Source organism: Acartia tonsa, chromosome 11, assembly GCF_053477335.1.
Source record: "Acartia tonsa isolate MP-2025a chromosome 11, ASM5347733v1, whole genome shotgun sequence".
Lineage (NCBI taxonomy): Eukaryota > Metazoa > Arthropoda > Copepoda > Calanoida > Acartiidae > Acartia > Acartia tonsa.
Window position 1 is genome coordinate 24,993,383 of NC_137270.1, and position 13,432 is coordinate 25,006,814.

Consider the following 13,432-nt stretch of genomic DNA (forward strand, 5'->3'; position numbering starts at 1 on the left):
TTTAATTTTTTACAAGTTTCTAAAATTAATAATATATACCTATGATCTACAGCCAAAATGAGATTTCGATAGAAGCAAAAAAGAATCAAATAACTTGTTTTTTTATGCTTGGAACAGCCACCTAATCAGCTACTTGGAAGAGGACATTGGGCTGTTTGTTAACTAGTCCCCAAAGTTTTATGATTCGTTGGCTTAACACTTTTAGAAACTCTTATTGGTTGGTTGAGTGTCTAAACGTTTCAACCACCAATTGTAATCTACAGAAGCAGTAATTTTGTGTTCCATCATTTGGGATGTACATCAATTTATCAATAGGAAAAATTACAAATGTTCAATCATTGACAATTCTCATAATAGGAACTGTTTGTCCAATTGGTCCGTAGGGTCCGTCAGGACCTGTCCATACACAAATATTTTCAAGGGAATACCTAAAACAGGAATGTTAATTTCATTGTGGAAGAGGATAGGGTCAATTGAAGAAACATTTTAGGGTAATCTTTATGAAATTGAAGTTAATATAAGAGTTTTGACTTAAATTTCACTGTTAATTTGCAGACGTATACTTTTATTTACAAGATTCAGAAACTCCCCAAAAATCAATTGATAAGAATGTCTCGGTGTGTATGGTTTGATGTTTTCTTTTTACATTCTTAACAGGAGTGTATATTCTGCACAAGATTTATTTTTTTTCCCCGGCTACAAAATTTTTTATTCCCCCCCCCCCTCCCCTAGTTTTTTCTCACCAAGTAGGGGGGAAAATGGAAAAATATTTAAAGAACTCTATATTTTATTTATTTTATCTCTCCTACAACACATTTTTTTAGTTTTTTTCACCAAGGAGGGGGGGAATGGAAAAATGTTTTCGGTTTTCTGAATTTTTCCATTTTTTTCCCTCCAACCACTTTTTTATTCCCCCCCCCCCCCCTGAGCAGGGGATCCCATGTAGAATATACAACACCCCTGATTCTTAAGTATATCAGTTGATTAAATTTTGAAAGAAAATAATAAATATTTAATTTCAGTATGGCTTCTAAACCGATTAATATCCGTTAAATTAGAACCGGTTCTCAGCCATACTGAAAAAAAACATGTATATCTGCATCGTGTTACAGACAATTTTCCCGGAATATTAAAATACCTAAATATAATAAAATTAATACCTACAGTTTTATCTTATAATTTTTCATTTTAATATCCGCGGAAAGCTGTCTATAATACGATGCGATAAATAACTATTACTTGTCATTGTTGCGCACGCACATCTCAAAGTAATGAATCAAACCTTGGAAAGATGAACATGTCTTGCCAATTTCCAAATATAACTCTATTAAACTTTTCTTCTAGTTTTACGTGGGATTCAAAATTGAAATACTTCTTATACCTTAAATATAAAATTCATTATATATTTTAGATAGGTACAAAGGGGGGGGGGGGGGTAAAATGTGGTGACTCGTCACACGACATACCAGCAATTTTATTTTGGGTGCTACTCCCTTAGTTTTAGAGATAATTGGATGAAATCTTTTGGGCTGGGTCACTAATTACCCCAACTATTGGTATCTTTCAAAAAAAAACGGCGGCGGGACCGCCGCTCCCGCCGCCCGCCGCCACCAAAAAAAATTTTTTTATTGCATTTCTCGCCGAATTAGGCAATTTGGAATCATTTGAGACTATGTTATTTTTTTCAAAAATTTTTCCCCTTACAAGCAACCCTGCGGGGGGACTTAGTCATTTTTTTCAAATTCTCGTTTATGAAGGTATATCTTAAATACAGTATGCTACTCTCTTAGTTTTAGAGATATTTGGATGAAATCTTTTTGATTGTGTCACTAATTACCCCAAGTTTTGGTATCTTTAAAAAAAACGGCGGCGGGACCGCCGCTCCCGACGTCCGCCGCCGTTTTCCGCCGCCACCAAAAAAAAATTTTATTGCATTTCTCGCCGAATTAGGCAATTTGGAATCATTTGGAAAATTTTTGGTGGCTGCGGCGGACGGCGGGAGCGGCGGTCCCACCGCCGTTTTTTTTAAAGATACCAAAACTTGGGGTAATTAGTGACACAATCAAAAAGATTTCATCCAATTATCTCTAAAACTAAGAGAGTAGCATACTGTATTTAAGATATACCTTCATAAACGAGAATTTGTAAGGGGAAAATTTTTTGAAAAAAATAACATGGTCTCAAATGATTCCAAATTGCCTAATTCGGCGAGAAATGCAATAAAAAAAAAATTTTTGGTGGCGGTGGAAAACGGTGGCGGGCGGCGGGAGCGGCGGTCCCGCCGCCGTTTTTTTTTGAAAGATACCAATAGTTGGGGTAATTAGTGACCCAGCCCAAAAGATTTCATCCAATTATCTCTAAAACTAAGGGAGTAGCACCCAAAATAAAATTGCTGGTATGTCGTGTGACGAGTCACCACATTTTATCCCCCCCCCCTTTAAAGGGGGGAGGCGGATGTGCCACTTTTTGAAACCAAAACTAAAAGTCAAAGGAACTCAACTAAAAAAAAAGAGTTACAGGTCTGAGATTTTGCATGGCAATTGCTTTATAGGGTTACAATATTGAACAGTGAAGAAACGGCGGCGCAACCGCCGAAAACCGCCGAGAAATTGCAAAAAAAAAATTCGGCGGGAAACGGCGGTTTTCAGCGGTTACGCCGCCGTTTCTTCACAGTTCCATATTGTACCCCTATTATAAAGCAACTGCCATGCAAAATCTCAGACCTGTAACTCTTTTTTTAGTTGAGTTCCTTTGTTGACTTTTAGTTTTAGTTTCAAAAAGTGGCACATCCGCCTCCCCCCTTTATAGAATTATTTTCATTCATTTATCTATATTCAACAGAAACTTAGAACATAGATCAAAACAAGACCGAAAACTTTCATGGATGATTAGATTTATCTATAATTTATATGATTTAACATTTAATTAATGATATATCACCTTGAGTGAAAAACTAATTTTTGCAAAGAAGGATAACCAATGTCCGAGTCCAAATAGTTCAGAAAATCTGGCAACAGATGTTGAATTCTAAAATATAATACCTATTAGTTATTAATCGCATCGTATTATAGACAATTTTCCACGGATATAAAATGAAAAAATATAAGATTCAAACCAGTTTTGTTAACCCCGAGGGGACCGGATGTATAGCTACCTGAACCTTACTGATAACTAGCGGATATCCAACGTAGTGTCTCGTTTAGAAATAGCAGTAGGAAAAGAGCAAAATTATATCCTTATTTTTAATTTCATAGCTTCATTAAATTTTTATTCTAAGCAGACAAACATCTACAAAAGTTTTGCTTCTGTTGAAAAACTATGGTTTAATTACCTTAATGATTTGAGATGAGCAGAACTGTTAACAATAAGTTGTCTGGTCCATTCTGTAAAGTTGCAGCTAAAATACAAGTCTTCTAGCTGAGGCAACTTGGAACTGGGAGGCCTGTACATTACAAATTAATTCATAAAGGTAAAAAACTTAAATATTTCGTGCTTTCCGTCAAAGTGAGGGGCTACCCAGTACCCAATATAACCTAACCTGATCTTACCTTTAGTAAAAATACAAACTAACCAAAAATTCCTCCCCCCTATATTTTAAAAACAGGAAAGACATGTGATTGTGTGTGACTTCTTGTACTTTTTAAACACGGGCTGCTATAGCCACTTTGGGAGTGCACCTTTTAATTTTAATTTAAAAAAATTTAATTCTAAATTGAAAACCAAACACAACAAACCTAAAAGGATCTTTCAGCTCTTTAAACCCAATAACCAGAGATGTAAGAGTAGCTGCGGCTTCAGTAATCAGAAACTCAAGATGATTTGAGTCCACCCGTAAATGCGCCAACTCTTTGAAACCACCCATTTCGCGGATTTTAGTTTCAAACTGTTTTAATGCTTCAACGTTCTCGATCCCGTCTGAGTCTTCTTCAAATGGGTGGGGTATTAGGAAGTCTGTCAACTCCAAAGTTTGTAATGTGGATAGACTTTTGAGGACAATAATATCCAGGTAAGCCTGATGAAAAACATGAATTTTAATATTTAAGATTTAACAAAAACACCAATTGGTCAACAATTTTCATGAAAACAATTTATTGGTTTGTGGCAGGTTTAAGACTATTTGGTAGATGAATGGGGGTATTTCAACACCACCACCGTAAAAAATAGACCTCAAACATTCCCTCCATATATATTTTTCTTCTCTTCAGACTCTTATACATTTTGAATGATGTCATTTTTTTATTCTACCGCCTTTAAAGGCTTCAATATAGTATGCAATTCATGTTTTTTCCTGAGCGCTGTTACACAGGATCAAATTTTTCAGATTTGGCAACCTTAAAATATAGTTTGATAATTGGATACCTGATTGTTTTAAAACTTGGATCTACTGCAGTTCACGGTAAAATATTGCTGGTAACAAATATTGCTAATAATCTATGAATTTTAAAGGCTGCTAGCTGCCAAACGGCTGAACGTACAGACCATACCCGCACACCATTTTAAGCGGTATAAGAAGGCCTTCAAATAATCTGGAATAGCCAAGATCCAATGATGTACAGGGAAAGCTTCATGGAAGAAAAAACGCGTAAAATAGGTCTTTTTCGCGCATTTCTCTGCACTGCGAGATAATTATGCATTATTGAATTATGGCTATTCCAGATTATTTGTAAGCCTTCTTGTGCTGCTTAGAAAAGTGTGCGGGCATGATCTGTACGTTCAGCCGTTTGGCAGCTAGCAGCCTGTAAAATTCATAGATTTTTGGCAATATTCGTTACCAGCAATATTTTACCGTGAACTGCAGTAGATCCTAAAACTTAAACATCAAAGACTCTGGAAAGAGGTAAGAATTTAGTTGTTTTGGTGTATGTTTAAAGGAAACATTTATATTAATCCATTTCCACTACCCAATGTTCACATACCAAAAGCAACGATAATATCATATGCAATTTTCTACAATATTAAATTGAACTCAAGGGGGGGGGGGGGGAAGCTTGTACACTTATAGGAAATGAAATTCAGTACCAAATTTTGCCCTGGACGTGTGGGCTTGTTTTTATAGGTATCAACCTAATTCTTTTTGTAAGCTCTCTTATATGACTGGATCTAAAGAAAACGTTTTTAACATAACCAAACTAAGAACCTAATTATTACATATTTCATTTTTGGATTTTCCTTCTAGGGGCTAGTGGAGCAAATAACCCCCAAACACAAAAAATTTAAGTTCTGAGCTTATTTTTAACGATATCAACCTGTTTTTTTAAAGTAAACTTTTTCAACATAACAGTACTAAGTAATCATTACAGATTTCTTTTTGGGACTTGCCTTATAGGGGATAGTGGAGCAAAAGACCCCCCAAACACAAAAAAAATAAGTTCTGAGCTTATTTTTAAAGATATTGAGAAGATTTTTTTAATGAAAACTTTTTAAAATTAACCCTAATAAGCAATCGTTACAGATTTCATTTTGGGACTTTCCTTCTAGGGGCTAGTGGAGCAAAAGACCCCCCCAAACACTAAAAATTTAAGTTCTGAGCTTATTTTTAACGATATCAACCTGTTTTTTTAAAGTAAACTTTTTCAACATAACCGTACTAAGTTATCATTACAGATTTCATTTTGGGACTTTCCTTCTAGGGGCTAGTGTAGCAAAAGACCCCCAAAACACAAAAAAAAATTAAGTTCTGAGCTTAATTTTAAAGATATTGAGATGATTTTTTTAATGAAAACTTTTTTAAATTAACCCTAATAAGCAATCGTTACAGATTTCATTTTGGGACTTTCCTTCTAGGGGCAAGAGGAGCAAAAGACCCCCCAAACCTATTTTTTTAAGTAAACTTTTTAAAGTAAACAAACTGATTTTCTTTAGGACTTCAGTTTCTTTGCAATTTTAGGAAGAACATGTAATTCTACCTACCTACTTAGAGTTTAAAGTAAATGGTAAATTAAGCCCCCTGTAAAATATCATACTTTTAACTTATAAAGGATAATTATGACCATATGAAGCGTAGCAAAAATAAGCAAAGAAAATCTAAATGTGTGTGTAGCCAACAAAATCTAGATAAATCAGACCAATTAACTGTTACACAACAATAAGGGAGGGTCGGGTGCAGGGAGTAAGGGAGGGGACAATGGATCGAATATTCATTTTTTAAGAGTCTCCGACTTTGGGTACTGGCTTAAAGGGAATGTGCAAGAATTTAGCAGGTTCTGAGTGACTTTGGGTACTAGCGCATCAGTGCCCCGTTAACTAGCTGAGTTAGTTTTGAATAATGCAGACAGAAAAATTTGTTATTAGATGACTGGTTTTAACAAATATTTTTCCCAAGAAAATGTCATTTCATGTATAGAAACTCTACTGTGATATTTATGTATTAAACAATCTAAGAACCGCTTAAATTTAGGTGCAGTTAAAACTATATGAGAAGGGTTGACAAAGTTCTAAGGATGATTTTTCTAGTGATTAATTACAGAATGTTTAATACATTGTGATTTACTGGTAATTTAATTTTCAAGTAAATGATTTTTTTTCTTAGAACTAATTTTGAATCTAAATAATATTACCATGATCCTTTTACAATTTTGGTCACGTTTTCTGGATAAATCTGGTTTTCATTGCTTTTCAGCAAAAATCCTTAATTTGAATTAATTGCCCATTGTCCCCTCCCTTACTCCCTGGTCGGGTGGGATAAAAGGGTGTTTAATGTTTATCTCAACTAGCAAAAAAATGTAGCACATTATAACCATCGAAATGAAAATTACCTACCCTTAAAAATCTTAAACAATATTAATAATATACATACAAGAATGAAAGGGATATTTGCATAAAGTGCATTTAAGAATTTTGATTGCAAGCATAAGTTACAAGAATACCTTTAACGTGTATAATTTTGTATTACAATAAATTGCAATCAATTCGACAACACCTAAATAGTCATAATGCTGTTTTTGTGAAAACAGGACAGCCATTTATGTTGCATTTTATACAAAAAATATGATTTTCAAGTCTCGATATTTTTAAATCTACCTGGTAGAAAATTAACATCCTTTCAAATATATGTCCTATAGATGTAGTTTAAATTATTTAACTGAAAAAAATATACAGTTCACTAAATTTAAGTTTAAATGCACTTCGTGCAACTATCCCTTTAAACACATTAATACATGAGCATAACATTTGTAGGGTTCTTAAGCAACACTTTCTATACTTACATTGCTAACATATTAATAATAAATTCTCGTACTAACCTAATATCATATTTATCATTTATTTTCTCCCCTATCAGACTGGAATCATCAGTTGAATTAGAGATACACAAAAACTTGATGGTTTGCTGGCAAAGCTGCAGGATATTTAAGACTTGTTCCATACATATTTGATCCATCTGAACAAAATTAGGAAGATTGAAAAAAGAATCATAGAATATTAGATCATGGAAAGAAAACGAAGTAGCGGGTTTTGTCGTATTTTCACAGTAGCTTTTGATTATTTGAAAATCTGGAAATAGGAGAAAAGCTACTGTGAAAATACTACGAAACTCCATAATTCGAATTATTTCCATGATCCCAAATATTTTCTAAAATTGTAAATAAAGTAAAACAGATGGATATGTACTATTATACATATTATTATCAATGTTAAAAAAACACAAAATATTAAAGGCAACGAATGAGCGTAAAAGAGATAAAATTAATTTTAATTATTTACTCATTGTAGTAGAATTATGCTTACAGAGATATTTATTTAATACTAGCGACAACGCCCCTAAATGTTTTTTTTGTGGCAGTTGGGGGAAAGGGTTGGAGAAACGCGACCCTTTTAAGTTTAATTAAATTTTAAAAATTTACATTTTTTAGGTGAATGGTCATTGGTTAAATTGGCCAGTTGCACAATCTCTTGGGATCGTTGAGAGTTATAAATCACATAGAAGACCGACAGATATCCTGTTGCTTTTATAACACGATTTTATTAAATAGCCTTAAAACTTACCCTTAGCATTTGAAGACACGAGAAGGTAGACTTGTTATGAAGATGAGGAACATCCCAGAGGTCAAGCTTCACTAGACTTGAACTATGATCTTCTAGCAACTTAGAACATAACAGCTCACTGAAATTTAGTTTGATAAATACCTACCTATGGTATTTTTATTATGAAACATTTGAAATTTTTTTTTTAAAAATGGCAACTTGTAATAATTGTTAAATTGTTAACTGTCATCAAGGAAGACAACATCCATAAGTAGCCAAGAACAAAAAAAAACATGGAAATCGTTCGAATGTGTTTTATATGTTTTATATTTATATTTTAGTAGCATGACTAACAGACCGAGGGACCAAGTAAATTACAAACTGAATGTCCAGATAGAATGTCAATCATAATAAGATACTATAAAAAAAGTTATTTTTCATTTATCTGGACAAATTTCCGCGGATATCGAAAAAGAAAAAATATTTTATTATTAGTAGAAAATTGTCTATAATACGATGCTAAACATGATTTTTCAGTATTTCTGAGAACCCGTATAATCCAGCGGATATCAATCGGTTTTGAAGAGGATTGGGCCGGATATCCGGATAGTTCCAATATCCGGCCGGATATCCGACCAAACCCTAGTTTCTAAGCCATACTGCAAAGTATAATTCCTACCTGTTACCAATATTAATCTGCGACCTATCCCCACCACCTATAAGATCCCCTCCTAACCATAGATACTCGAGATTATCACATTTGGCCACGTGACTGGCAAATACGCTGACTGATTTCCAATAGAGGCATAGCCGCAACTCTCTAATCAATATAAATTTTCATTCTTAAATATAAGTAACTAGATTATGTCTCTCTGGCCGTGTTATTCTGTTTTCTGTTCAGGGAAAAGGGAATGTGATTCAGACAAAAAAGTGAAAATTTCCCCTCAACCCCCTTCCCCCCCCCCTCCTCCCTGATTACCCACTTCCCTTTTAGTTACACCAAAAAACAAAGTTATACTCCAACAAAATATTCATTTTCGGAAATTTCAAATTGAATTAATTGGCTGAATGCCCCTGATTCTGTCTAGAAGAAGGAAGGGGACTGTAAATTACACTGGTACCCAAAGTTTTATAAACACGTTTCCTTTTTGTTCAATTGTGATTGGTTGGTTCCATCAATCTTTATTCTTTTCAACCAGTATTTTAGTTTATCATCTTTTTATCATCCATTGTCTTATGCTTTAAGAATCCTGGCTATTGCAGAACATGATAATTTATATTTTCCTCTCCTTGTATTTGATGCCAATGAGGTCATTAGGTCTAAAACTGTTTCCTGGATTTCTTGATCTTCTTCATCTAAAATGATGGAAAAAATAAAAATGCAATCAATTTCAACTAGACATAAAAACAGTCCTGAACCGTATTGTAAAAAGTGTTGTTTTTGATTTATATAAAACGTCATTGTACATTCCTCGTTGCAACTGCATTGTCAATAAAACAATGAGATTTGTGAATCTGTAGTTAAGTTAAAGATATCGCTAAATAATGGAGCGATTAACATATCGATCCTTAACAATTAAGATGCTTCCTATAGGTCCAGGAATTGTGTTTAAACTGATTTAGGGAAGGGTACCTCAACCAAAATTAAAATTACTCAATTCCTTCCCCCCCCCCCCCCAAGAAAAAATATATCCTTATAAATAAATCCCCTTTCTCTGAAAAAATGCCCTCAGGGGTGTATATTCTGCACAAGATTTATTTTTTCCCCTGCTACAAAATTGGAAAAATATTTTTAATTTTTTCTCTAGGTACTTTTTTTTTCATTTTATTCCCCCTACGACATATTTTTATTTTTAACCCCCCCCCCCCTTTAGCAGGGTCAATTTTGCATAAAATATATCTTGCCTGTTAAAATATGTATATGACCAAAATCAAGAGAAATGTCAACCAAATCCATCCTTTCAGCATTTCTAGATAAATATACATCAAAAATAAACATGTTTTAAATTAATCCGCCAATTTTTCGACAACAAGGATGACAACATCCATAAAAGCGAAGCTCAGAAACGGTAGGACAAACGAACATTAACATTTGTAGAGTGTCAGAACTGAATAATCAGAATATAAATGTATAAAAATCGAAACAAATTGTAAGTGAATTTGTTGAAAAACTGATTGAATACAGGATAGTATTTAAGGACATACTTACATTTTTAGAACTTGATTATAGAGATGCTTTGCTTATAAAATTGTACTTTGATGTCCTAGGCATCAGTATTTCAAAAATAAGATCAATGGAATAATTATATCACATAAAAATTTGCTTTTAAAAAAGTTAAATATCAACATGTTTAAAATGAACGTACGGACAAGACATTCTGGTAGCAATTACAGAGTTGCTACGCTTTCAAAATCGTACCTAACTTGTATAGGAATCACCAAGCTTCGAAATAAATATTTACGGATAAATCCCAAACAGACTCGAATAGCCATCCCTAGTATTTTCAATGCAGAACCTACCTATTACGAGCAGCTGTAGCAACATACAAAATATCTATCAGATCTTTGTGTTGGTAAGGAATAATCCGCCAAGTATTGAAATAAGCGCTCTCTTGCTTGGTCACTTGATAATACATCCTAATAAAAATCAAGGTTGACAACATCCTTAAGTAGCGAGGCATAAAAATAATGGATGGACATACGGATATAATGATTTTAAATAGCAGATCTTCCGTATTCATATGTTTAGCTTTAGTTATAGAAACCCATTTTCAGATTTAAGTCTTGGGATGGTTTTACTCTTTTTTTTTCCAGCACATTTGAATATAGAACTCCCTAAAAGCTAAGGCCGTAGAATTATATAGTTCATAATCAAATGCATGCCTAAAGACTTAAAAAATCTCAATACCTACCATTTAGAAACGCATCTAAGGTTAGCTTGTGTTCCACGGGGAAGGTAGAAAAAAATTGTTCTCAAAACCAGCTCAGGTAAATCTTCTAGCGTTGCCATCTTAATAGAGCATTATTATTTAGATTATGGCAAATACGCCCCCAAAGGCAAATAAATAATAGTAAGGGTTGGGAGTCGATACTCCAATTTTGAACTTAGTTTTAAAAAGGGGGGAGGGGGATGGTGGACCCTTCCCACAAAATAGTTATAAATCTTCTTTAGATGAGAAGCTGCAATTAAAAGAAGAACCATACCGCTGCAATGGTTAGCAAGATCCTTCGCTACACAGACATACTATTCCTGTATATAGAGGATAACGGACAAAAATTTCAGTGAAAAAAACTAGGAAGGTGTCATAAAAACTATACTAAAAAGGAAGAACAGGGGTGTATATTCTGCACAAGATTTATTTTTTTCCCCTGCTACAAATTTTTTTAATTTTTTTCCCCCTAGTTTTTTTTGACCAAGAAGGGGGGAAAATGGAAAAATATTTAAAGAACTCTATATTTTATCCCTCCTACCACACATTTTTTTGTTTTTTTTCATCAAGGAGGGGGGGGGGGGGGGGGGAACGGAAAAAATGTTTTCAGTTTTCTTAATTTTTACATTTTTCCCCCCTCCAACCACTTATTTTTTACTTCCCCCCCCCCCCTGAGCAGGGGATCCCATGTAGAATATACACCCCTAAGGAAGAATCAAATCGGTTCAGTAGTTAGAGAGATCTTAAGCAACAGCCATCCTCCTACTTTATTATTAGGATCAAGCGGAAAATATAATAAGTAAAACGTAAATGATTAGATATCTAAATTGATAAAATATATAGCTAATAGTTTGTTATACAAAATTATCAAAATACCTTGTATGGACTTTAATTCTAGATGGAATCCAAAAATATCCTCATTTGAATAACATTTTATCTTTAAATATTCTATAAGTACAGTTCATCTGTTCTTTAATATTAGGTTTATACATCTGAAATTTAAAGCGTTAGGTAAAAAACATACATATAACATTTACATAAAATTTTTACTTTGGAATTACAAATTATCCTTTTAGAAAAATTCATAATAATAGTCAATTTATAAAGTTTGGATCCAATAATAACAATAAAATATTATAAAAGTACATAACAAATATTGTGCAAATCAACATGAAGCTATTATAACGCGTTTTATTTCTAGTTTAATTTCTTTATAGTCTAATTTACTCTAAGCAGAAGTACTTATGTCAGAAAGGTACATCAAAAAGGTTAAAGCAATATTTGGCACTCTAGTTGGATCGTTGATTTTTTGTTTTATTAAAAATAAATAATTAAATCTTATATTTTAAACAATATAAAATACATTTCTGGATTGTTTTTTTTTATTTTTCGTAAATTTTGATTAGGTACATATTTAATTTTAATAGCAACTTTAAAGATCACAAAGTGAAATATAAATTTTTATATTATTGAAATGAAGCTTAAAAAATCAGGTAATTTTTACAAGGCATACCAATTCTAGTTCGGTTTAAAAAAATAATCATGCAGTATAAAACTATCAATTAGGTCTCATTATAATTTTGTACATTAGGCCGACTCAAGATGCAAAATTTTTTGGCGCGCTATTTTAACCCATTCTATTCATAAATATAAGACTATTGATACCTTTAAAAGTGTTCTCAGACTATTTTTTCAGCAATATGTCAAATTCGAATTTCATAAAAAAAGGGGAAGGTTCCCCCCTGGGGGTGAAATTTTTTTTTCTTTCAAACCATGGCTTTATACACCTTCCTGAATTCGTCTTGAAGAGTACATTAAGAATCAAAAAACGTTTTTAAAAAATATTGATCCCAGAAAAAGTTATCCTCAAATAACCGTCAAAATCACCTGATTTTGCTAAAATGGCCAAAATTGTTAGTTTTTTGAGAATAGCTCTTGCTATGATCAAAATATTTTAAAATCGTTTTTTGATCCTTAATGTACTCTTCAAGACGAATTCAGGAAGGTGTATAAAGCCATGGTTTGAAAGAAAAAAAAATTTCACCCCCAGGGGGGAACCTTCCCCTTTTTTATGAAAATCGAATTTGACATATTGCTGAAAAAAAGCTACTAGAACACTTTTTTTGGTATCATTGGTCTTGATATCATAAAAGGAATGGGTTGAAATAGCGCACCCATTGAATTTCAAAAAAAGTGGTAATTCTGAGTCGGTCTATTGTACATTTAACAGCTACCTAGTAATATTCAGGAATAAGTAATATTATTTTTTTATTTTTTTTACAAAATTTTAAAAATACAGTGGAATTAGACTTGAGATCAGAAAGATTTTCAAAGTACTTTTAGTTCTATTTTCAAATAACGATCAATAAAAACGCAGAATTAAAAATCGTTTGACTAGAAATATACATATAATAATCTTGTTAATGAATAAAAAATTCAATTAATATAATAATATACATTCTATAATAAATTAAATAATAAGTCAATTTCACACACAAATAACCATACAATTTAAATTGTAAAAAGGTAAAGAAATATCT

At 32.8% G+C, this 13,432-nt stretch overlaps 1 protein-coding gene across 1 annotated transcript; it reads right to left on the minus strand.

The window, feature by feature from the left end:
• Positions 1-288: 288 nt before the first annotated feature.
• LOC145331680 (uncharacterized) lies at positions 289-13,331 on the minus strand. Its single transcript, XM_080176469.1, has 14 exons — positions 11,769-13,331; positions 10,875-10,972; positions 10,483-10,599; positions 9,868-9,932; positions 9,252-9,318; positions 8,642-8,782; positions 7,984-8,101; positions 7,242-7,378; positions 4,288-4,331; positions 3,735-4,011; positions 3,332-3,442; positions 2,941-3,027; positions 1,283-1,381; positions 289-428 (listed from the first exon to the last, which is right to left on the minus strand). Exons 2-14 carry the CDS (start codon positions 10,970-10,972, stop codon positions 332-334), a joined length of 1,458 nt encoding a protein of 485 aa, XP_080032595.1. The 5' UTR covers positions 11,769-13,331; the 3' UTR covers positions 289-331.
• Positions 13,332-13,432: the final 101 nt, after the last annotated feature.

What these genes read in the sequence shown, in the direction of transcription:
- LOC145331680 (XM_080176469.1), bottom strand. Translation starts at nt 10,972, where the DNA reads ATGGCAACGCTAGAAGATTTACCTGAGCTGGTTTTGAGAACAATTTTT. An exon ending in CAGATTAATATTGGTAACAG is followed by an intron (nt 8,102 to 8,641) that starts GTAGGAATTATA and finishes ACTAAATTTCAG; the next exon opens with TGAGCTGTTATGTTCTAAGT. An exon ending in CGTGTCTTCAAATGCTAAGG is followed by an intron (nt 7,379 to 7,983) that starts GTAAGTTTTAAG and finishes AATTTTGTTCAG; the next exon opens with ATGGATCAAATATGTATGGA.